Raw genomic sequence first — 23,634 nt, 5'->3', positions numbered from 1 at the left:
AAATCCACCCCTCCCCCCCCGTTATACAGATACACAAATCTCTAAACACCCTTCCCAAGGAAAAGGGGGAAAAAATGGAATGGTGAAAAAACCCAAAGTGAAGAATTTGCTCTGCCCCCACCACAGTGACCGATGGACTCAAGCAGCAGCTTGTCATCTAACAGGGCCTGTGGTAAAAGCCCAGGTCAGGGAGTCAGGATGCCTTGGTTCTAGCCCAGCCCTGCCCCAGACAAGACCCCCACCTCCCCTGTGCTTCTCTTTGCCATCTGTAAAGTGGGGATGTAATTGTACCAATCTCCCTGCCAGCAGCTCTGTTCCATTAATGCTGGCTCAGTGCTTGCAGCTCCACTAGTCCGTCATGCTTCTCATTTGCTACCGAGCCATTTCCGTTCAATGGCGGGAACTGGGTTCGATCGGGCACATGTCGAGTTTCTCCTCCTTAATGAGCCACACCTTCGCTCCACGCGGGTTTCTCCACATGTCAAGGCGCGCGCTGGCCTCGCGCCTGGGTGAACTGTCTTGGGGCCGCAGCACTAGCTAAGAGCTGACTCCACTCCCACTCGCCCCAGAGCTGCTTTGCATAGCATTGTTATTACAGCACAGCCAAGGGAGGGGGGCTTTCAGTTTGCTCTAACGGGATTGCATTGCAGAGCCATCCCCTTGGAGAGCAGCAGTGGCTGCTGACGCCAGGCAGCTGAGCCGGTGCAAGGTCATTTACTGCTGGACTCCACCAGCAAAACTGCTCTTGATGACTGCAGCATGTGTTTCTGCTCTTTGACCTAGCGAAACTTAATAGACGATTTCTTTCCTTCCTACAGAGCCAACATGGCCAGGAGCCAAAAGGCTCCCTCATTCAGCTCTCTACTCCCCCAAGACCTAACCTGAGCACACTGGGAGGCCTCACTTGACGGGGGCGGAGAGGGGGAGGACGACACAAAGATGGACGTTGATGGAGATTGGGAGTGGGAAGGCTGATTTTGTTTTCAATTACGTTACTTTTGTGCGTCTTTGAAATGTGTTCCTGAATGCACAGCGTAACCGCCAAGCTCTTGCTGGGCTTCCTGGCGGGAGCGCGCTGCGGGCCGGGGCCAGACCTCCCCAGCAGCTGTGGTTTGGGAGGAGAGAACAGATAGCTCTGCAGCACCCCTGCACACTGCATTTTTCACACAGAAAAAGCTATTAAACACACAACCACAATGAACGACAAAAGCCTCATCCGTTTAACTCCGTGTGTGCCAGTGCCCCCTGCCATGCCAGGGTTGTTTACAATGGTCCCCATTACTTGACAGTGCCCAGGTCTGCTAAGCCAGCACAGCAATCAGCTCTGGCTTTTCTGTCCCTAGGCGCGCAGGGAGCACTGGGAGGTGTAAATGGCCGAGTCTTTGGCAAGGTGCGTGTGGTCAGGATTTCTCCACTTTTCCTACCTGCCTCAACACGTGCAGTGGTGGGGTGGCCCTGTGCTCTGTTACAGGGGTGTAAATCCAGAGGAATTCCACTGTCGCCAGTGAGTTACCCCCGATCTGGGCTGGTTTAACGTCCCCCCCCCACCCTGAAACCTACCCCCTTTCCTGCCTCACTAATACACAGTCTCCTGATCCCACCCCACCCCATGCATTCCTTGCCTTATTCTACACCCAGGCCCTTCCCTCCCCGAAGGCCAAACATGAAAACCTGTCTCTCTCTCACACCCTCCAGCCACTCAAATCTACCCTCTTCCTTTTCTCCTTCCCCTCCCCCAAAAAACTTCTCCTGCTCTCTCAAGCCCCCCTCTTGGTTCTAGCCCTCCCTTCTCTCACACACTCACGGGCCCCCCATCTCTGTCAGATGCACGCTCTCGCAGGCACAGCTGCATGCTTGGAGGAAACACCAGTCCTGCAGGTGGTTTTAATGAAGCTTGTCAGGATGAGATTAACACCATGGTGAGGGGGCAAAGAAGGACAGACTCTGCATTGAGAGCACATCAGCCAGCCACCCCCGAGAGCAGGAAGGGAGGCATTGCTTCCCGGCCACCATAATGAACGGCAAAGCCCAGCTCCCAGCTTCCCCCTCCCCTTGGGGAGGATCTTTAAGGAGATCTTTCATCAGTGAAAACGTGCAGTGTAGAATGAAAGGAGCTGCCTGTTCAGGCCCTGAAACCCACGCCAGGCGTCTGAGCTGCTCTCCCAAGGCCTGCTCCTGGCAGTGACGCGAAGCCGGGCCTTGGCTTTCTCACACTGGCTGGGGATCGCTCAGGAAAGGTCACTTGCTGGGCCGTTAACACTCTGAGCAGCCGCTCAGCTCAGTGGGTGTTGGCCTGAGTGGTCATGAAGAGGCAGCGATGCCTGATGCTCCAGGAGCTGGGTGGGAAGGGAGGGAGCTTTTGAAAATCAGTGTTCAGCCAGCTCAGAAGCAAGTGGACAAAGAGGATCGTTTCCAAGTGGGAGCTTCCCCACAGGCTCCAGTCGGCTGGATTCCCCAACTTGCCCTCTCACTGTGTGTGTGTCAAGGGGGCTGTCTTTGTTAAGCTCGATTCCCTTGTTGTCCTCTCTCCCAATTCCCCTTAGGGGCTGCATTTTAGTGCCTGGATCTCCCTGGTGTTCCCGGTCTAGGTGCGGCTGTCCCAGGAGGAACTGGATTCTCCGGAGCTAAACCTTAGTTCTCATCCCCTCCCCCAATCCCTGTCCCTCTCCCTCTCTTGAGCACACCCTGCCCTCTTTAAAGGACTGTCTCAGACAGCTCATTAATCTGTGCGTTTGCCGTTAGTGCAGGCTCTCAATGGGGTATTTATAATGGATTTCAGCAGCCGTAGGAGCCAAAAAGCAGGGCTGTTTTTCGTGTCCCACCTAGCAGCCTCACACTGAGCGGCTTTATGAACACTGCAGCACTGATGGATGCACTGCTCCTGCTGCAAAGGGCTTTAAAAACAAAAACAACTCTGCGTGGCAATTTATTTAGTGGGGGGGGTCCTCTCACAGCTTCCTCCCCTTCTCCCAAAGCTCTCCCTCGGAGCGCTGCCCACCACCGGAGCAGAGATTGTTCAATGCTGCCAAGCGTTAAGATAAGACTGTGACTAGCGCTCTGGAGGCGAAAGGCTGGTCCAGCTGTGCCACAGACCGCCCTGGTGCAAGGTACCAGTGGCTTTTTACCTGGGCACCTGGCTGACATTGCTCAAGGGTGGCGAGGCTATTGATGGGCACCAGAGAGAACCCATCAGGCCAACCAGGTGCTGCCTTTTGGTGAAGATGCTGCAGGCTTCCAGCTCCTGGTGCTCCCTAAGAAAAGGCACTTCTGAACGGCACTCAAACCCAGTACAGAGTCCCTCATGATAACACGCCCAAAGCTTGGCTCCCCAGGACAGCCCGGCACAAAGCCAGCATTGTGTTTGGGTTGGTTGTGGGGCACCACAGACTTCCACACACATCTCTCCCGAGGCGGGGAGTTGCTAGCTGTAATCCACCCAGCAGCAGCAGAAACCCTCTACCTCCCCCCTCCCACACTGCTAGCCACATGCACACCCTTCCATGCCCTGGGGGCATCTTGGCAGCCGGGCGGTTAAGCCCTAATCTGGTAGGAAAACAGGAAAGCCAGACGGTTGACCAATCTGGTAGGAAAACAGGAAAGCCAGACGGTTGACCGGCCCTACAGGGCTCTTTTAAATATTCCACCACATTTGCTCTGATTGATTGCAGGAGTTGGGGGTGGGAGAAGAGTTGGAGCGCGTTCTCTCCCTCCCCCTTCCAACCCCGTCAAACGTTTCCCAAGCTGCTGTGAATTTACCTGAGTGTACTCGGCACAGCCAGACAAACTGCCCACAAAGTTACAGACGTCCTCCACTGTCCATTTGCTGATGTCTTCCAGCGCAGGGCTCTCCTCCCCATCCAAGAACAGACCTCCCATGGCGCCTGGATTGTTTGGGGCCGGGGGAGACGGGGAGGAGAAGGAAACATAAATCATTAAATCCCACACTGACAGCAACAGGCCTGCGATCGGAATAGTTCTCTCTAGCCGCACATCCATTTTTAATGGCCTGTCAATTAAAACGCTGGGTAGGGTCAATTCATAGGCTTCTGTCTCCTGGAGGTCCCTCGCTCGGAAAAGGTGTTGGGGGGGGCGGCAGGAGGGAGGGGGGAAATCCCCTCTAATGTGTTTCATGTGTGTAATGTTCTTCAGCTGCAGCAAAGGGAGGGGGGAGAGAAGCCCTCAAAGGCATGTTTCTTCACACACACTGCAAAATGGAAAAACTCCGGCTGCCCTGGGAGTTTCCCTCCCTCCAGCCCTTCTCCCCACTACGTGCTCCAAATGATAAATAAGCCCTGACACCTTGCCCCTCCGGCCTGCTGCTTGGCTGGAGCTGGTGCGGAAAAGAGAATTTTCACTCCTTCCTTACGAACAAACCTTTGTTTTAAATCCCCCACAGCCCAAAATGTCAGGCTGCCTAACACCCGTTGCCGTGGTTTAAATGCATACGGCCCCGTCTGTCTGCTGGGGCAGGGTCTAGCTGGGTGGGGAGGTGACCCCAAAGAATCTCACTGGAGCTCTGAGGAGAGCATGGTGCAGTTCACGCAGACAGGTCAATCCTCTGAAACGCAAGAGCGGTTCAAGGCCCAGCCCTGTCAGCAGGGCCGGAAGGCGACAGAGAGAGCGCTCCAACCCCAGAAGGGGAGAGCCGAGCTGTCCCTGCTTCCCAGCGTCCGACAGCATGGGACAAACGTGGAAGGAGAGGGCTGGATTAGAGCCTAGAGAGGAACAGGGCAGAGATCTGGACAATGAAAACGATGGACAGAAACCAGCCAGGCAACTCCAGCTTCTGCTGTATCACAACAGAGGAGCAAGGGGACCACCCACGTATTTACCACTGATCACAGAAAATACTCGTTTGGAAAATGCCTTATTCACCTGTGGAACTCACTGCCTATCTGACCACTGAGGCCAAGAGTTCAGGAGAATGCTTAAAAGGACTGGATATTTACAGGAATCAGAACATCCACAGTCACACTGGAGAGGGCAAAACTCTCATTCAACTCTCACGCTTCAGGGCATGAGCCAACCAATAACTGGAAGTGACATGTCGTAATTATCTGTTGTGGAGGTTTCAGAGCATCCTCTGGACCATCTGGTGCTGGGTATCGTCCTCAGCCACATCTATCCACTTGAAAAGGGGGCAGGAACTGTCTGTCTCCCTCCTAACCCCTTTGAAGAGGTGTGGAGTGGGGGGATGAGACGGTTCATCCTCCACACCCGTGAGTGGGGTTGAGTATCCCCTGTCCCATCCTCCAGCCACATGGAGGACTGGAATCCCCAGCACTTTGCTCCTTATAGCCCATTTTGTTATTATTTGTATGACTGCAGCACCTAGGGGCCCCAGTAATGATCCAGGACTCCATTATACTAGGGGCTGTACAAATACAGAGCAAGAAGACAGTCCCTGCCCCAGAGAGCTTACAGCCCAGATCCTCAGCTTCTCCTCCCTGACACTTGAGTGGGGATCAGAACCTAAACCCCAGCTCCTATCCTCGGCCCTGTCCCTCGCTGCAATCTCTCTTTCACAGCAAGGGCAAGAATTGCAAGCCGTATCCTCTGGAGCAGGGTCCTCTGTCTGTTACATTCTGCAGCGGGTCCAGTGGCACCATGACATGCTGTCCTGAGGCCTTCAAAAGTTCAGTGGGCCCCTCCAGCGATGTGAAAAAGCCAGAGATAGAACCTGGCCTCTCTGCCACATGCTCCGGACTGAACCCCCTGATCCACTTTACCCCTTGTCCTCCCAGTCAGCAACAGCTTGGGCTTCACTGAACTATCATCCCCCTTATAAATGCTTCCATGGAAACTACCAGCTTTCCCAAGCTGCAGAGAGACTCGGGGGGAGGCCCCAAGGGGGTCTGGGACATCACTGGAGAAGCAGCATTTTCCCTTCCCTCCCAACTATAAGACAGATGGACAGACAGACGAGCTCCCTTTGGATACATCATCATTTTCATTTGTGGTTTGTCCCCTGCTCTGGAACCCAAACTCCCAGCTGTTTACACTGAAGCTAGCGAGACACTGGGACGGCTGATTGTTTCCCTCCTTTTTTGGAAAAGCGGCTGCTGCTCGGTAAATAGACAAAGTGAAACTGAACTCAGTTATTCCAGGCACAGCCGACACATGGGCCAGACGCCTCCATCTGCAAAGAGCAAGGGTCTCCGAGGGGGTCGGACTGTTAACAGCCAACGGCTTTAAAATTAGGTACTTCCTTATTCCAAAGGCAAGCCAAGGACTTGGGAATGAAGCCTCCAGTCAGCCAGCCTGCCTGCCCCAGCCTCAGGCACTGCCCAAGACTTCACAGAGGCTGGGGGGTATCTGCCTGGCACAGGCTGTCTCCAGATCCCTACCAGAGATTATGCAGATAGAGTCACGTTCAACTCTCTTTGCAAGTGGAAGGGCTAATGTCAGGGGACAGGGCTAGCGAGTCTTGGTGTAACCCTTGAGGAAATCCCTTCCCCAGGTGCCTACCAGCGATCCTACAATTCCTGGGGTAGAATTGGGGAGATGCGCTGAGCCCATCAGCTCTATTTGCAGCCTTGCTAATGTCACTAACAGAGCTGAGCCAAAGGTCAGTCCTGCCAGGGAGCCCTCTCCCCACCCATTTTTGTATCCCTCCAGGCCCACAGCCATGCGCGCAGTCAGCCTGCTGTCTCCAGGAGTCAGGGCAACAAGTAATATTGTCCACCTATCCACACACAGAGAAAGCTAGTATCGCCAAAGCCCTGTCTCCAACGGTCTGCCTCCTGTCCCCATCTATACCAGGATAACATTCCGGCTGACGGGGGGAAGTGTTCTTGAAAAACGGGGAAGACCAGCACACTGGGCTCCAGCCTACTAGCAGTTTCTATAGCACAGAAGTTAAGAGACAGATGCTGAAATCTTGGCCCCACTGAAGCCAGTATCAAAACTCCCGCTGATTTCAACGGGGCCTTAACTTCCCCCAGAGAACCCGCTCTGCGGAGGTGGCAAACACCCAGAGCTTCATGGATTTCTACTAGAGATTTGGGTGCTCAGCACCTTGGAAACAGAGGACCTGGAAGCAACCTATTCAATCATCCCCCACTCTGCAGATTGTCCAGGAGTCACTGGGCTCGATACATGCAAGCTCCCTCAGATGGTAATGGTACATCGCTGGACACTGCTGGACAGTGGGGACACAGCAGCATCTGTCCCCAGCCAGGCTCCTCTTCTGTCACTGAGTGAGGAATAAAGATCCACAGGACTGATAACGGATTACAGAGCATGTCACCAGATGGGGCCCCAGCTTGGAGGGGGGCGAAAACCATCATCCCAGGCCAGGGTCTTGTGGACAGGCGCCCACATAAAAACACCCCCCTGCCAACTGGTATGAAATAATCCCCCCCTCACACACATTTTCTGGCAGCTGCGGTAGAAAGGCCAAGGGTCCTGGAGACTGAACTACCCACCCCTTCCAGAAAGAGGAGTCTCCACGGGGCACGGCTGAGGCACAAGGGCTGATAGGGCAGTGGAGGGGGGACTGCAGGGGAGGTGCCCATGCTGTACCTATTCTGGAGACAATACAGGCCCTCAGTCCCCAGCACTGCACCGAGAGGAGGGAAATAAACACGGATATTGGTGTCACTGGGCATGACCCGGGCATTATCACTCGGACAAGTGTAAGTCCAGACAGCAGGCCTGTCGGCTGGCTAGAGCAGGATCTATCCTCTCCTCACTGCCAACAGGGCCTCAGTCCCAACAGCCAGGCCGTGTTTTCTGCACAGACGTCTGATCAGGCCAAGAGCATCAGCAGCAAAGCTCCCTCCTCCCCCAGCCCCAAGCTCAGAACAGGCCCAGAAGCCAACACACAGATGGCTTTAATCAGTCTTGTTATCACTCTCCCATTCCCCCCCCCCCATGCACACACCATTGCGGGTTCGGGTCATGGAGCAGCACCGAAAGGCTCACGTTAATTGCTCTCCAGACTGTGGATCAATAAAAGGATTTTAGCCTCCCGCACACTCCATCCTTCACCTTTTCCAGCGGAAAGGGGGGAAGACGAAAACACAACTCCGCTGAAACCTTGAAGAGATGAGGTCATCCGGCAGCCGCCAGATTCCCAGGAGGCGGCTCAGGGAATCGACCAAACTCTGGCTGCCTCGTCAATATTTTTGTCATCGGGGACAGAAACCAGTTCTTTGCCTCCAAAGCATGAGAGGAGCCCTCCCTGTTCTGGAAACCTGGCTGGGCTGTCTGAGACTCCAACCATCTCTTTTCCCTTCTCCCCCATCCTCTGGGGTCTGTCATGCTACAAGCCTCTTTAGATTGTCAGCTCCTTGGGACAGGGTCTGTTTCTCCTCACCATGGTGTCCAGCATCCCATCAGGCCCCTGTGAGCTACAAGAGCAGCCCATGGACAGGACAGAGTTAAGAGAACGTCTGTTTTTCTGTCCTCAGGCACAAACTCCTCCTGGGGCCAAGGCTGGCCATTTGTTGGGCAATCTGTGTTCGCACTACTTGGACTTGGGTTAATCAAAGCACCCCAAAACACCTGTAGCATAAGGACGTGTGAGAGAGAGCACAGTCCAGGACACTGCACAGGGGCTCTGGAGACATGAGTTCTATTCCCCACTCCCCTGCTGACCTGCAGTGTGGCCTGGGACCTCAGTTTGCCCTCCTACCCGTGATCTGTCTCGCCTACGTGCATAGACTCTTCCCACGGGCTTGTCTATATAGCCATTTACTGTGCAGCAATCTACAGCACAGCACCTGCCACACACACAGTCACCACGTGGACCCTGCTACCATGCACTAGAAGTTCCTACGGCTGTTTCTGCACTACAGAAATTTTAGTACAGGGTCCATGCGGCCAGGTAGAGTGGCATACTAGAGGGTTGTAGATTTACTCCCCAGCCTGTCATGCGCTAACTCTTCAGAGAGACATGGCCTATGTGTCTGACCAGTGCCAAGCACAATTGGGTCCTGATCTCAGCTGCGGCCACCGATGCAATAACAACAGGGCCGCCCGGGGGTGGGGGGGAAGTGGGGCAATTTGGCCCAGGACCTGGGCCCTGCAGGGGCCCCCACAAAATTTTTTCGGGACCCCAGGAGCAGGGTCCTTCACTTGCTCCGGGGGCCCTGGAAAATTCTCATGGGGCCTCAGCCCCCAAAGCTTCTTCTGCTCCGGGTCTTCGGCAGCAATTCGGTGGCGGGGGCCCACCACCACCAAAGACGCCAGGCCCCCTGAATCCTCTGGGGAGCCCTGAATAACAATCACAACTTTCATAATAATACATGGGATGCTAGCTTAAAGCAAGAGAGCCCTCATGGAATAAACACAGCGATGGTCCCCGAAACTGGAGGGGTCAGTTTAAACGAGGCCCTGATCATAAGTAATAATAATATAGGACACATTCTAGTTTCTGATAATTTCATGGAGGTGGACTCCCGCCTGCAATCCACACATACCCTGCTCTGTAGGGTCGCACATGGGGTGGCCAGAGCACAGAACCGTGTGTTTCCCCCTTTAAATGACTGTGAGGGGGAGGCTCCCAGAAGGAAGCCTCTGTTGCAAGCAGCAGGAATGTTTATCATGCTGGCCACCTGCTTGTCCCAGAGAAATTGCTTCCTTCTTCTGGCTTGACGGTGGTTCTGAACGGCCCACGTGTGAAGGGCAGCCGCACTCCTCCTGCCCAGTTCATTGATTTATAAAGGAGAAGGCCTGTCTCCCTGTACTCTCACAGGACACAGCATCTAGTAAGTTCCTGCTAACTGCTCAGCTAAGGCATTAGACCATGCATCTCTCTTTGGTTCTGGGTTGAGCTAGCAGGGCTGGTACGCTGGCTCAGGCTGGGAATCTGAGTTCAAGTCCCACTTAGCATTGGGACGTCCTTTACTCACGGGTCTTCAGGTTGCATCAGTGAGTCGGTGGTGTCCCTGAGTGGTGCACACCTCCCTCCACATGGAGCAGGATGCAGAGCCCATTTTAAAAGCCATGCATGGGACAGAGAGAGCGTGCTTTCCCGCAGGCTGGCAGTCACCTCAGTGATGGCTCTATCACACGTGTGTGACCCTGCTGTCCTTCCTTAAACCTTGCTGTTGGGGAGGAAGATCGGTTGGATTCCAAACAACCAGCTCCTCTCCTTTGGAAAGGCATTGGAAGGTCATGGGGGCAAGAGTTCACCAAACCCATCTCCCTCTCTGCCGGGACAGGGGTCAGCTGAGCACCTGACAATAACCACAGAGTAGCTGCTGTTTCTTGCTGTGGACAAAGCTGATGTTCCTGACGGAGGACATATGACTGAGTGGTGGTGGGAGGGGGGAGTCATCCACTCCGATGCCTCTTGGTGGGATGATGACCTGAGTATCAATACACGCCCCCATCCCTACATGCATACCCTTCCGCTTTGTCCTGACATGCTCCTGCTATCTGCAGAGAGCTGGGGTAAATCAATAGCCCCTGCTCCGTTGAGTTCCATCGCTGAAGCTTAAAGTTAACACATCAGAGATTTCTCTGAGATATATGGGGGTTGCCATGGGAACACAGTCAGGTGACAACACATGACTTTCCAGGGCAAGAGGCTGGCCAAGGAAGTGGAATCACTGTTTGGGGACCTCCTGAATCTATGTCCCAGAGGTATGGATCCACATGCCAGAGGTAATGCTGCCTGGCATCCAGAGATGCCCCAGGCACAATGGGATGGAGGGAGCTCCAGCCTTAATTCTGCATTTCCCTCTCAAACTATGGAAATACAGGGAATGTAGAAATAGCAAAGACCTAGCAGATACTCCAGGCTGTCCCCCACCAGCTGCCAGAGAGGACTGCTTCCTGCAGAACATTCCTGAGCAGTATGTCTAGCTGGAACTCTAGCAATGAGCTTTGCAGTGCCCTGGGAGATTGTCTCACGAGTCTATTTTTTAGCTGCTCACTTTAAAAAGCTTTCCCTTTTCCTCTCTGTCCTGTTACATTTGGGCATGTCTCCTACGAGTATCCCAAACCACAGGCGCTGACTCCATGGGTGCTCCGGGACTGCAGCACCCACAGGGAAAAATTGGTGGGTGCTCTGCACCCACTGGCAGCTTCTCGTCCCGCCCCTCTCACCTCAGTTCATCTCTGCCTCCACCTCCTCCTCTGAGCGCGCTGCGTCCCGCTTTGCCCCTCTCCTTCCCAGCTGTTTCGCGCGGCAAGCGCTGGGAAGGAGTGGGAATGCGGTGCGCTCAGGGGAGGAGCTGGGGAAGAGGCGGGGCAGGGATTTGGGGAAGGAGTCCAATGGAGCAAGAAGGGGGCGGGGTTGGGGCGGGGACTTTGGGGAAGGGGTTGGAATGGGGGCAGGAGGGGCGCGGCAGGGGTGGAGTCGGAGAGGGAGGAGCTCGAGCATCCACCGGAGCCGGGAAAAGTTGGCGCCTATGCCCCAAATAATCCTTGCACCTCCTTCAAATACTGAGAGGTGGCTACTGGATCCCACCTCTCCACAAGCCTGGTTATCTTTTAGCCCAGCTATATATACTTAATTCTTCCAGCCTTTTCCCTCACAGGTCAATCCCTCCAAGCCCTTAATCATCTTTGCTGCCTTTCCCTGAAGCCCTCTCCAATTTATCAATGTCTGTCTTGAACCGAGGCTCCCACATAAGGTCCAGCCAACTCCATGCAGACTATCCCCTTTGCTCTGTGAGGACGTCATGCTTATCCATACAGCTCAACACAGCATGGCATTTTTCCTACCACTGTATCATTAGCTTTGCCAATACCCAGTCAAATGCTCAGCCCACAGCTTCCAGCCAGGCACACTTACACACCCAAGGGGGCAAGAATTCACTTTCAGTCACATTTATGTTCTCACACTTTGAATCTCAGCTATATTGGAATTGGAAAAGGTTCAGAAAAGGGCAACAAAAATGATGAGAGGTATGGAACAGCTTCCGTATGAGGAGAGATTAATAAAACTGGGACTTTTCAGCTTGGAAAAGCTAAGGGGAGATATGATTGAGGTCTATAAAATCATGACTGGTGTAGAGAAAGTAGAAAAGGAAGTGTTATTTACTCCTTCTCATAACACAAGAACTAGGGGGCACCCAATGAAAATAATAGGCAGCAGGTTTAAAACAAACAAAAGGAAGTATTTCTTCATACAATGCACAGTCAACCTGTGGAACTCTTTGCCAGAGCATGTTGTGAAGGCCAAGACTATAACAGGGTTAAAAAAAAGAACTAGATAAATTCATGGAGGACAGGTCCATCAATAGCTATTAGCCAGGATGGACAGGGATGGTGTCTCCAGCCTCTGTTTGCCAGGAGCTGGGAGTGGGCGACAGGAGATGGATCACCTGATGATTACCTGTTCTGTTCATTCCCTCTGGGGCATCTGGCATTGGCCACTGTTGGAAGACAGGATCCTGGGCTAGATGGACCTTTAGTCTGACCCAGTATGCCTGTTCTCACATTCTTCCTGTGCCATCCAAGGTCCATGTCTACTTGGGTCTAGTATGTGCCCTTTTCCTTTCTCACGTGTTTGTGGCTCACCCCAGCCTGGTACCATCTCTGGATTAATTAGTAATCTCTTTATGACCTCTGAGTTATTTTGTTTCAAGCTGGATCCTTGACATTCATTTTTTTTGTTTGTTTTAACTCTAGATGCTCAAATCTCACAGAGACAGATGCACCACGAATAGACTATCAGCCCCATTCTTAACATCCTGTAAAATCGATACTCTGCCAAGGCCCCCTGCTATGCCAGTTCCCCCCTTAGTTATGAGGCTCTCACCTACCTGCGTGGAAATAAGGGCTCATTGTATAAGGGAATCCAAAGGGCAGTGGCTGAGGTGGTGGGATGGAGGCCGGAGGGAGGTATTTCACCTCATTTTTACTGATGCCTGGGCCAAGCAGGTGGCTGGGCGACTCAGTGCTTGAGGAGCTGCAAGGGACATTCTGGCCAGAAGCCACTTCGCTCAGCTCCTTGGCCCCCTCATAGACCTTGCTTGTCTCTTTGCACTCTTTGAGTTCACTGACTGAGCTGCTGCTCTCAGCTTTCAGGCTCTCCGGCTTCTCGTCGCTCACTTCAGCATCACTCTCTGAGTCTTTCATCTCCTCATCGTTGCAGTCGGGCACACCATCCCGTGCCCGGGGCTCGGCCAGCTCCTTGGCCTCATGCAGACCTGGAGGCTCAGCCCGGTGGTGCATTGATTTCCGGCTCCCCCGCCGGCCCTGCTCCTTGGGCGGGGTGGCGCTGGGGACCCCATGGTTGAGCGACAGCAGCGGCGTGTTGTTGTGCCGGAGCACCAGCATGGCGTTCCTCCGTGAGAGTTCGTCCCTCAGAGGGTGCCCCTCGGGGATGTCGTGCATATTCCGCAAGGCCGGGTGGTCCTGGGGTAAGGCCGGGTGCAGGCTCAGTGGGTCGCCGGCCAGTAGCCTCTGTCGATGGAGATTCTCCAGCTCCTTCTGGCGGATGATCTCAGCCGACATCTCAAGCCTAAAGAGGGAGAGAAAAATTAGTAGGGTTTGAAGGTCAACTCCTCATGCACTAGCAGCTGCAGCTTTGGCGCTCAAAGGCCTAAGGCTGAGTTTGGTGTGCGAGTGGTTTTCATGCCCTTATATTGTTTCAATTAATTTCCCTCTGACATTGCACTATTTCTGCTGCACAATCCAAGGCAAGGAATCTGGATTCCATCCACCACTGCCACCCCCTGTGCGAACCAGGCTCCTTGGCAAGTTCCTTGCAGCAGGGCTGGCTGGTTGAAAGGTGCAGGTAACGGGATACAGAGCCTTTCATCCCTAAGTCATGGGTTCAAATCCAGCAGGCAGCACCAAAAGCTCTCACCTTCTCACCCCTTAGAAGCCCAAGTGTAATGAGTCTGGCGGTCTCAGGTTACATCCAAAGGGTTCCAGTCAGAAAAATCACCTGCATAATGGTAGTCTCAGCAGAGAGGCCAAGGACTGGATGGGCGTGAGGGCGGAACTAGGCTCTCTGGGTAGGGAAAGCTCACACTGTAGCTGCCTATGCAGTAGCTGCCCTGGAGAGGGAGGGCTTCCTTCCCCCAGCTGCCCATATAGCACCAAGGTCACACTCTATTCTGGCTGGGGCCAGGAAGACAGGCCAAAAGGGGACAGAAATCTAGACCGAAGGACAGGCAGGCTCACATGCAGGGAGCTCCTCGGAGGCGGTGCTCCATACCTGGCAAGGTTCTGTTTCCGCAGCATCTCCTGCTGCCGTGCAAACATCTCTGCTTGTGCTGGCTGCAGAAACCCGTAACCTGTGGGCAGGGGACAGCATGATAGACACAGGGTTATACAGGGCAGCACTCACTCGCTGCGCGGCCAGCTGTGCAGTGAGGGGCGACAGAACTGCTCCCTCTCCAATCTGGGGGAAACTGTCCTCGCTGTAATCCCAGTGAGCAAAACAGATGTGATTTCCTGTGGCTCACAAGACCCTAGCTATGCCAAAAGGTTTCCCGTAACGCTCCCACAGCCGACTCCATTCCTGCTGCTCCGCCTCATTCAGGCTGCACAATGCAATAGGCACACCACACTGCGGCTGCCTGGTGCAAGGAGCCTGTCCCATCCCCGTCATGCAGGCCTTGCTCTCTGCTAGCACTGCTGTGGGGCTAGACACACCAAAGGGACCAGGGAGATGGCATTGCCTGCTCCCCTCTATACGGGCCAGTGGAGCTGAACAGCCACATGAGATGCATTCGGGAGCCACAGGAGACGGCAGTGCATCCACTGGGGTGGGACAGCTCTCAGATGCTCCAAGTCAAGGCTGTGGCAACAAGTGACAACACAGCCCTCTCCTCCCATATGCCACATGGACCATCACCCGTGTACTCACCTGGCGTCTGGCACAAAGCTGAAGGCACCCCCAGGAAGGGAGGTCTCAAGTGAGGCCCTAGCGCAATGTGGGGGGCATTCTGGGGTGACAGCAGAGGCGGTGGGTGGGACATGTCCCTAAAGAAAATGGAAGAGATTTAGAGATTTAGCACTGCCCGGTGCTGATCGCGGCAATTCGAGCGTGAGCTTCACTCAGCAAGGAGATCAATGTCTCGGTGGGCGCGCCAGCACGCTGTACTGTGTTCTCTGACATATACACACACCCACACCCCGCTACAAGCACAGCTGGGGCACACCTGTACAAATACACCTGCATGTTAAAGGACAGCCTCGAGCTCAGCCTCTTTCTAAGGCTGGTCTGCCAGCAAACTGCCACCATTAGAACCTGAATCCTCATGCTCAGCAACCTGCAACTCCATAATGCACCAGCTGTCTCATGCACAGTGTGTTCTCTCTCTCTCACACACACTCACAACAATTGCACCCCCTTCCCTTGTTTGAACGTGCCTGAGCTGGGCTATAAGGTCTTTGGGATGGAAGCTGTGTCTGACTGGTTTGTAAAAGCCCTGAGGACATTACATTTCAGAATGGGCTGTAGCCCAAAGTCTCTGCTCAGTTCTTCCTAAGCAAAAACTGTCCCTGAAGCCAATGGGAGTTGTGCCTGAGTTAAGGGCAGAGAGAGAGATCAGAGATCGATCCCCCTAGACAGATGCAGCCGAGCAGCAGGCCCACACTTGCTGTGTGAGCGACCTAGAGGGAATGCTCTCCAGGATGCTATACAGATAACTCAAAAATTGTGCTTGCCTTGAGACAAAGGAGTTCGCCGTTAGACTCCTGCTGGCTGGACCCGGGTGCTCACACCAGCACGCGGGTGTGCACATGCTGCACTTAGACAGACAGTTGGGTCTGCCATTCCCTCTCCTGCCCTGCTCCTCCAAAAGCTTCTGATATTCCCATTGACCATGGGTTTCCCAGCCAGCTGTTCCAGCCCCATAGAGGCTCCTGCTTTGTGATGACCACAGAGTGAAGAAAACACAACATTTGGTGAATTAAAACAAAGCAGAGCTGAGGAGGGACAGGCCAGGAGCTGCTCATTCCTTTCCCATTGAGCAGCCACCAGCACCATCCGCCCCAATCTCACAGGGGACGTGAGCCCTCTCTCCCCACTGAGCTGAGTGTGATTATTGTTCATGGGGCCAGTACCCACACGGAGCCAAGCGCAGACACTCAGGGTCTCACAGGGCCTGATGTGAATGAACGTTTGGTGGGGGAGGTCACAGCAGCTCACAGTATCCGGGTGTCAAAGGTGGGGAGGAGGTGGACACAGCAACTCCCAGCACTGGCTCCATTGTTACCCACACACCCGCTGCTCTCTCACTCATTCCCAGAACTGACCCATGGCGCGAATGGAGACGCTGGAGACTATCCGCACTGGTAGCTTTTGGGTTGCATTTTGATCTTTATCTGCAAAACTTGATAAAGAAAAAAATGAAGGGGATAAAAGAGGAGCCAACAATACAAATCTGCACGCAGGGAAATGAAACAGATCCCACCAGCTTCCCACTCCCAGAGATTTGGCTCTGTTGGGACGTACGCTGGGAGGTGGCTGGGCAAGGGGTGCACAGGACAGCACCAGATAGCACTAGTCTTTCACCTCAGCAAACCTCGGTTAAAACTTGACTACGTTACAAGTCAAAAGATATTTGATAGTTTTGGGGGTGGGGGTCTCAGTGAGGACCCTAATGGTTATCCAACCACTGCCCTGCTTGGTATGACTGGCAGCCTCTTCTCTGGAGACAAGGGGCTGCTGCAGGTCGGGGGCGAGGTGCACTGGCAGAGATCTGATGGGGCCTGCTGCAGGTGAGTGTTGAACAGGTGAGTGCTGGCAGAGCTGGAGAGAGGGTTGGCATAGCAGGGGGTGTTGCTCGTGAGCGGAGAGATGCCCGGGCAGAGCCAGGGTGGGGTCCCATGCCTGAACATGATGCAGGACGACAATACAGCACACTGGCATTAGCCCTGACTCCAGCTAATAGTAACCGAAGTGGAAGGTTGGGGGAGGGAGAGACAACCAGAGAGCAAGCCAGGTAAAGCCCTCAGGAAGCAAATAAGAGCCAAGGTCTCTTCCATTAGTCAAATCTGCTTGGGAAGCCTGCAAGCAAATCTCTGGTTTCCGGCTGCGCATCTCTTAATTCCCTTTGATGGCCACTTAGAACATTATTACCTTCACCGGGGCATCTAGAGGCAAAGTCAAGCACTGTGCTGCTTCCCTGCCCCCACAGTACTAGGGATGAGCTATCACTCTGGTTCGTACAGCTAACATTGAGGTCCATTTTTTGTGCTTCGCCCGATTTCCAAACCTGTTCCAACAGCAGGGGAAGGGGGGGAGCGTCTCCTTCTCCTCTCCCTAGATCTCCCTGGAATGGCTCTATCCCTCCATCAGCCAGCACCATTGCTGAGACCCACACGCGGACCCAAAACAGTGGATGGATTGAAATATTTCCCTAAATCAGACTTCCCTCTCCCTGCCTCCACCCATTTCCATCTCTCTTTGCCTCCCCGCCTGTCTCGTCCTTTTCTCCCCTCACTCTTTTTGTCTGTCTCTCTTGCCCTTTCCCTCCCTCCTCCTATTCTGTCTGTCTCTCCTCCCCCACCCCCAGCCCCCCCAACTCTCCTCTAAACTAATTGCACAGCTCGCTGTGTCTGGAGGAGAGCCACAGATCGATCCGTCGCTGTTGAAATGTTAATGCTAATCGTATAACCGCTCCGCCAGCGCCTCGCGCTTCAGTGGCAGCTCCAATTAATCTCAGGTAACGCAGCGCGTGACCTTCGGCTCAGTGCCGGGGCAGCAGCCAAGCGATGCTTATGTAATTACACCATGAAGTGTGTAATCACCTGCCCTAATCCCTGAGGCCTCACAATTAGCTGAGGCCTCGGTCGCTGGGCTGCCAAGTGCTTTGCCACCCTGGACAGCCTGCAGATGAATAACGGACAATTAAAGCGGCATGACGGGGGCTAGGAGGTGTCGGTTCGATCGTAATTAGCCGTAATCATGGGGAGACGAGCCTGGCAGACGTGCTGTTCGTTTTATAAGAAGCAATTTAGGAAATCAAGTAGCTTTTAACTATTGCGCAGCCTCCCTGCCTTTTATAAACACAGGAGAGAGGAGTCTGACTAGGAGACGCCGCCGCACACAAGCCCCAGGTGCAGGCTGCACAAAGAGTGAGAAACAAAGGGAGTGGCGGCAGCGCCTGACTTTAGCTGGCAAGAGACACTCTGCGACAGGGATGAAGATGCTCTCTGTGGGGATCAAGGCCGCGCACCACAAAATTAAAGGCCCTTCACTTCCGCAGCAGCACGATGTCACCTTACAGGGCCGAGCCTTGATCTTGGAGGCCTTTGCCTGCCCTCCGCTGTTTTCCGTTCGTTCCCATTCTATAGCGTGCACTCGGTTCCAGAAGCCATGTAATAGGCCCCACTTCCCTTCCTTTACGGGCATGCTGATCATCTGGCCACTGTTAGGTATGGAGGTAAGAAATAATCCCGGGGAAGGAGGGAGGAGCTGGCCCTGCGGTACCTGAGGGTGCTGCCAGGCCACAGGAGTTACAGGGAAATGTTACAGGAGAGGCTGTAGAGGGCTCTGTGGGGTAAGCTTTGGAGGCTCCTTGCAGCTAGAAGAGGTAGGTCCTGTCTACACTACAAACGCAACAGTGTCAAGGAACAAGCCCAAGGATTTTAAAAACAGGGCCGGGCCCTGTCTATGCCACAAAACAGTGCTTTAGTCATATCAGGTGAGGTGGCCAGATAGCAGCAGCATTTGCAATGTAAACAGAACCTTCCAGAGTTAGGCAGTGGGCTGAAAGCCACACCCACACAGGGGAAGGAGGAGCAGGGCGAGGTCAGAGAGAAAAGGACTGTGACCCAATCGGCGCTCCCATTATTAGTACCGCTATGCAACCAGCTTTGCTATTCTGAGACCAGAGCTGGGAAGTCAGAGGTTCCAGGTGGGCAGACTTGGCCTGGCTCATCACAGCCCTCCTCCTTTGCCACAACTCTACGCATCAGCCGGCATCCACTCCTGAGCCAAAGGCGAACTGGAATCAAGTAGCTACGTGCCCACAGCTCACCAAGCACCTTAGTCTGCAAAACCAGGCTAAGGGGCAGGGTAGTACGGTGCACGTACTCCCATCGCCTTCACAATATCTAATGCTGCAAAACAAGCAGCTGTAGCTGGAGTAATTGGGAGGCTAGTGTCCATCCTGGTGCAGTTCCGCAGATCATACGTGCGATGCATATAATCGGAGGGCAGAGCCTCCATAGTGAGATCACAGTTTAGCATCTCCTTAACAAACCAGAAATACTGGAAAGGACTTCACACATCTACTGGGAGATGGTGCCCAAGAAACATCCCCACCAGTGTGGTGCTGTGCCCATTCCTTAACGAGGCCCTCGACACAAAGCAAGTCAGGAACCGGCACACCTTTCGGCAATGAACGCTGTGGTCTTGAGCACCATTCTGAACAGAGTCTGAATCCTCCCTGACCGCAACCCAATCCTCTCTGTACTCACAAACTGCAGCATGGCACCGCAACCTCCCATGTGCCCTGGGCCCCAATCCTGACCCAGAAAGGCCACTTGCAAGAGTGAGAGATGACTAGCTAAGAATGGCAGGGAGCATGCTAATTAATACCAATTGTACTGGCAGATTTGGGGATATGGAGATCTCCTAGAGGGAGATCCACCAGTTACTTCTACACAAGCCAGATAGTAGTGAATTATACTGAACCAGTGACCCAGGGGTGAAAGAGTCCATAGCAAACCCAATAACCAAGGCATATAGAGCTCCCATTGAAACACATTGAAAATGAAAACCTTGGGCCAAATCCTGAGATCTCTGCTCAGTTACACCTCAGCCTTTACTCAGGTAAAACTCCCACTGGAGCAAGGACTGAGAAACCACTAACAGCTCTGTCCCCTGAGAACCTGAGCCAAGCCCTTGCCAATTACGTTTGTTAAGCCCCGTCCTTGTTTCGCAGAGAGCACTTCTGCATGCATTGTTTCAGCATCTTTCTCTTCTTTTTAAAAAAAAAAATACATATATGCCAGCTGGAGGTTTGTGTGTAGGGTATTAGGGGATTTGCACTGCATGCTGCTAAATTTGATATGTCCTTTAACAGGAGACAAATGGTTCACAAGGCTTAAAAAGTATTGACTTTTCTTTAACAATAAGTGCTAATGGCCTTCAAATAATCAATATTTCAAGTCATTATGGGGTTACACATTATACTGTTGAAACCAAGCATTCCATATTAACCCCATCTCGTCCTCCCAAATCCAGAGCCACTGGTTTGCAAGAGCGGAGAGATGGGGGAACTGAGAGGGTCAGGAAACACAGATTGAAAGCGGCAAGGCATGGAAATAAATTTAGAGAGGGTGGGAGGGAGGGGGGAAAATGCTCGAGTGCTCCACTTTATTCTGCTTTGCTTCTGATAGGAAGAAACACTTTAAACCTGAGGTAATGGGCAATTGGCACACAGCTCTTGGCTGGTTTGCAGCAGGCAGTTTTAATACCCGTCCACAGACTCCTGCTGCACCAGGGAGGGAAACTAAATAAACCAAAAGGGTTTCTTGAAGAACACCTTTGGGGTCTCTAGGTACAAGGAGACATGCACCACTAGACGACATGTACCATGTGATGGGATGATAGAAATAGCTTTAGACAAGGAGGAGCTGGGAAAATTCTAACCGGTTTTAAAATCAGTTCAGTCAAACCAGTCCAGGCCGCCTGGATCCTGCTCTGGGCTATGGCCCCAGACAGCTTGAAAAGTGGTTTGAATTTGGGGGGAAATCTCAGATGTAGACCAGGCCAGAAAGTGACGAATGCTGAGTTCATTGGGAGAGAGTCTTGGGAGGGATTGCAATTGGGCAAGGTGCGCAAAGAAGAGAGCTAGGGTGAGCTAGATGAGCAAAGGAAGCCCTTCAAGATCAAGAGAAGGAAGGGGGGAATGCAGGAGCTGAGGAGTGCCAGGCCTGGCCCAGAGTTAAAGGCAGCAGTAGGAGCAGCACTGGGAAAGAGGCACATCCTGAAATCCTCACTAAGTTTGTAAGGCAAAACTTCCATTGCCTTTGAGGACAGTTTTGCCTGAGGAAGGACTTCAGAGTTTGGCCACAGCTACCTGCTAACCAAAGGCCAGCCAGCCCGCCACTGGGATTCAAGGAGCTACTAATGAGTGCGCTGATTTTCAGCCTTCCCCTTCAAACTGCCAGGGAGCCAAACACATGATGATTTCCTAGCACCTGGTGTTTTTCACTATTCTTTATTAACTCAGCTCCCCCAACCTTCCACTCCCCATTATTTTATGTGCTCCCTGGGAAATGATAAATAAATTACACACACACCCCCAAGTCTCTGATGCCATGCAGTGTTAGCCACTGAACAAAGTACAGCTCCACACGAGTACAAAACACACACACAAATCTGAAGTGTCACATACACTGTCTGGTTTCACCCATCTGCAGAGATGGTTTATGGATCGGCCAGTCTTATTTTGATCACCTGTGTAATGTGCTTCAGATGCGGGGTATAAACATTTTTCCAGAAGAGAGGGGAATAACAACCTCCCCAATCACATAGCTGGGCCAAATTCCTGAGACCACCCCTGAAGAGAGGAGGTGGAGGTGGATGGAAAAGAACCCTAAGCCCAATGGGGAAAGACAGAGCAGCAAATGAAAGCACTCGCCTTTCACCTCCGAAGCCTGGATCAGATCTGAGGTTTGGTGGCCTCTGGTTGGAACCTAATGGGTCTTTTATTACACATGCATATGCAGAGCCTGGTCTGATGAAGAAGCTTCTGTTCAAATGAGGATGGAGATAGTGACTAGCAGTAGATACCACAGGAAAACCAGAGGGCCTAGCACCCTGTGTAGGAAACTGGGAAGCCAAATGTCTCTCCAACGAAAACAAGCAAGCCTCGAGGAAACTCAGTGGATACAAAACAGAGCCAAAACCAATCCCTCATCTCTAGAGAGGGTGGTCTCCTTCCCATTTCACATGGGGCATAGCATCATGCAGGTGGAGGTGGGGGGTAGGAGCAGGTCAAGCTAGAGAGTTTGGAATCTAGAGCCGAACTTTTCCAAGCCCTTTAGTAACATTCAACTAACCAATCTTCCCAATTAGAGACCCCATCTTTACAAACACACCTCTCCGATCTGGGCACCCTTTAATTCTGGGTCTGAAACCAAACACCCTGGAGCTTGGAAAGGTCTGGATCTAGATTCCAAACTCTCTAGCTTGATCCTTAAAATACACACAAACCCCTTTGGAAGGTAAGGTGCCACAGGATTCTTTGCTGCTTTTGGAAGGTAAGTTAGTTATAGGTAGGTCAGAGGTGAAGCAACTTGCTCCCTGCTACAGAGAGAATTGGGTTTTATCTTCTAGCCATGCACATGCACCGGGTGCACATCTATTTATCCAGGTATCTGTGTGGCTCCCCTCACCACAGAGGCCACGTTTCTGGGATCCACGCACATCTTGGGGTTGTGCATTTGGAAACAGATGCCTTTTGCATATGCGCTTGGGGAACGTGGTCCTTGGCCTCCCAGCGAGAAACCTGGCTCCCTGTCCTGTGCTCAGACCACCAGACCCACTGCTGACCAGTGACTATGAATCCAAACAGTGGACAAAAACCAAGCCCCACCCATCTTCCTGAGCATTCATCAGCTCATAGTAATTGTTCCGCAACCCTCTTCACCCCTGAAAATTAAAAAAAAAAAAAGAAAAAAAAAACACCTTTCCCAAACGGATGCAAATTCGTCCTCTGCAAAAAATGTGGTGCCACCTTGATAAATAAACGGGGGTTGCTGGTGTGGGTTTTCCCCCCTTGTCATAACTAATAGATGAATTCTTGAGTGGCTAACTATTCTTGCCAGCAAAGCCACTATATTTGTGAACTGACCTGATCCCCACAAAGCTCCCAACAGGAAGCTGAAATTGGATTTTAACATCATGCCCAGCAGCTCACATCCCCTCATATCATGCGCCCAGGAAAAGACACCCCATCAATCCACCTGCAGTTTTCTCTGTGTGAGCCAGCTCATTCCACCACCTCTTCCTCCACCACCTACCTGAGCCAGCCGCCTTTTAGACTTTCCACACCCTTCCTGTCAAAGGCGCACAAAGGCTACTTTGATTTATCTTATTGACAGAGACCACAGCAGTCAAATACAAAACCAGAGGCCAAGACCAACAGCAAGAGAGAGGAGGAGACATTAACCCTCCGGGTGTTTTGTCTCTGCAATCTGTGGCCTTGTCTTCTACAGGCATGCCTAATGCCCTCCGCAGTGCAGTGATAAAGCAGCACACAACATGGCCCTTATGAGTGCGGGCAGAGTGATGCAGGATGACCCCAAGTAACACTCAAGTGGTTAAGGATCTCTGGGGACAAATAATAATCATGGGAACCAATGTTAAGCAGACTTGACGAACCTGACCGCAGGGCATAGCGGAAGCTGCCTCCTCCCTGCAGGACCCCTGCAATTATCCCTCAGCTCAGCTGACAAAGGATTGTAACACCTGAGAACTTTGCTAAAGGAACAGGTAGAACATACATGCAACCGTCTCACACTCTCTTCATAGGACCAGAAGGCTGCATACAATTAATCTGTCGGGTCACCTGTGCCTTGCGCACAAGGGGAATAGAAAACCTGCCCAGGTCCAGCTAGGCCCATGATTTAAACTTTTCACACAAAACATCCAAAAGCTCCTAGGGTAGCTACCCTACCCCAGGCACTTGGGGGCAGCTTCTGCACACAGATCAAGCATAAAGGACTGCCCTGACTTACTCGCTAGGCAAGTCTACT

At 52.8% G+C, this 23,634-nt stretch overlaps 1 protein-coding gene across 4 annotated transcripts in view; it reads right to left on the bottom strand.

The window, feature by feature from the left end:
- Positions 1-23,634, bottom strand: part of SAMD11 (sterile alpha motif domain containing 11) — a 175,128-nt gene that overhangs the window by 6,234 nt on the left and 145,260 nt on the right. For all 4 annotated transcript variants that reach the window (XM_030537710.1, XM_030537711.1, XM_030537712.1 and 1 more), the window contains exons 9-12: positions 14,780-14,895; positions 14,126-14,204; positions 12,723-13,423; positions 3,757-3,881 (exon numbers count right to left, since the gene is read on the bottom strand). In XM_030537710.1, the coding sequence (XP_030393570.1) occupies positions 3,757-3,881; positions 12,723-13,423; positions 14,126-14,204; positions 14,780-14,895 (1,021 nt within the window). The remainder of the gene's footprint in view (positions 1-3,756; positions 3,882-12,722; positions 13,424-14,125; positions 14,205-14,779; positions 14,896-23,634) is intronic.

Source organism: Gopherus evgoodei, chromosome 18, assembly GCF_007399415.2.
Source record: "Gopherus evgoodei ecotype Sinaloan lineage chromosome 18, rGopEvg1_v1.p, whole genome shotgun sequence".
Taxonomy (NCBI): domain Eukaryota; kingdom Metazoa; phylum Chordata; order Testudines; family Testudinidae; genus Gopherus; species Gopherus evgoodei.
Note: the sequence above shows the minus strand (reverse complement) of the source record. Positions and strands in the feature narration are given on the sequence as shown.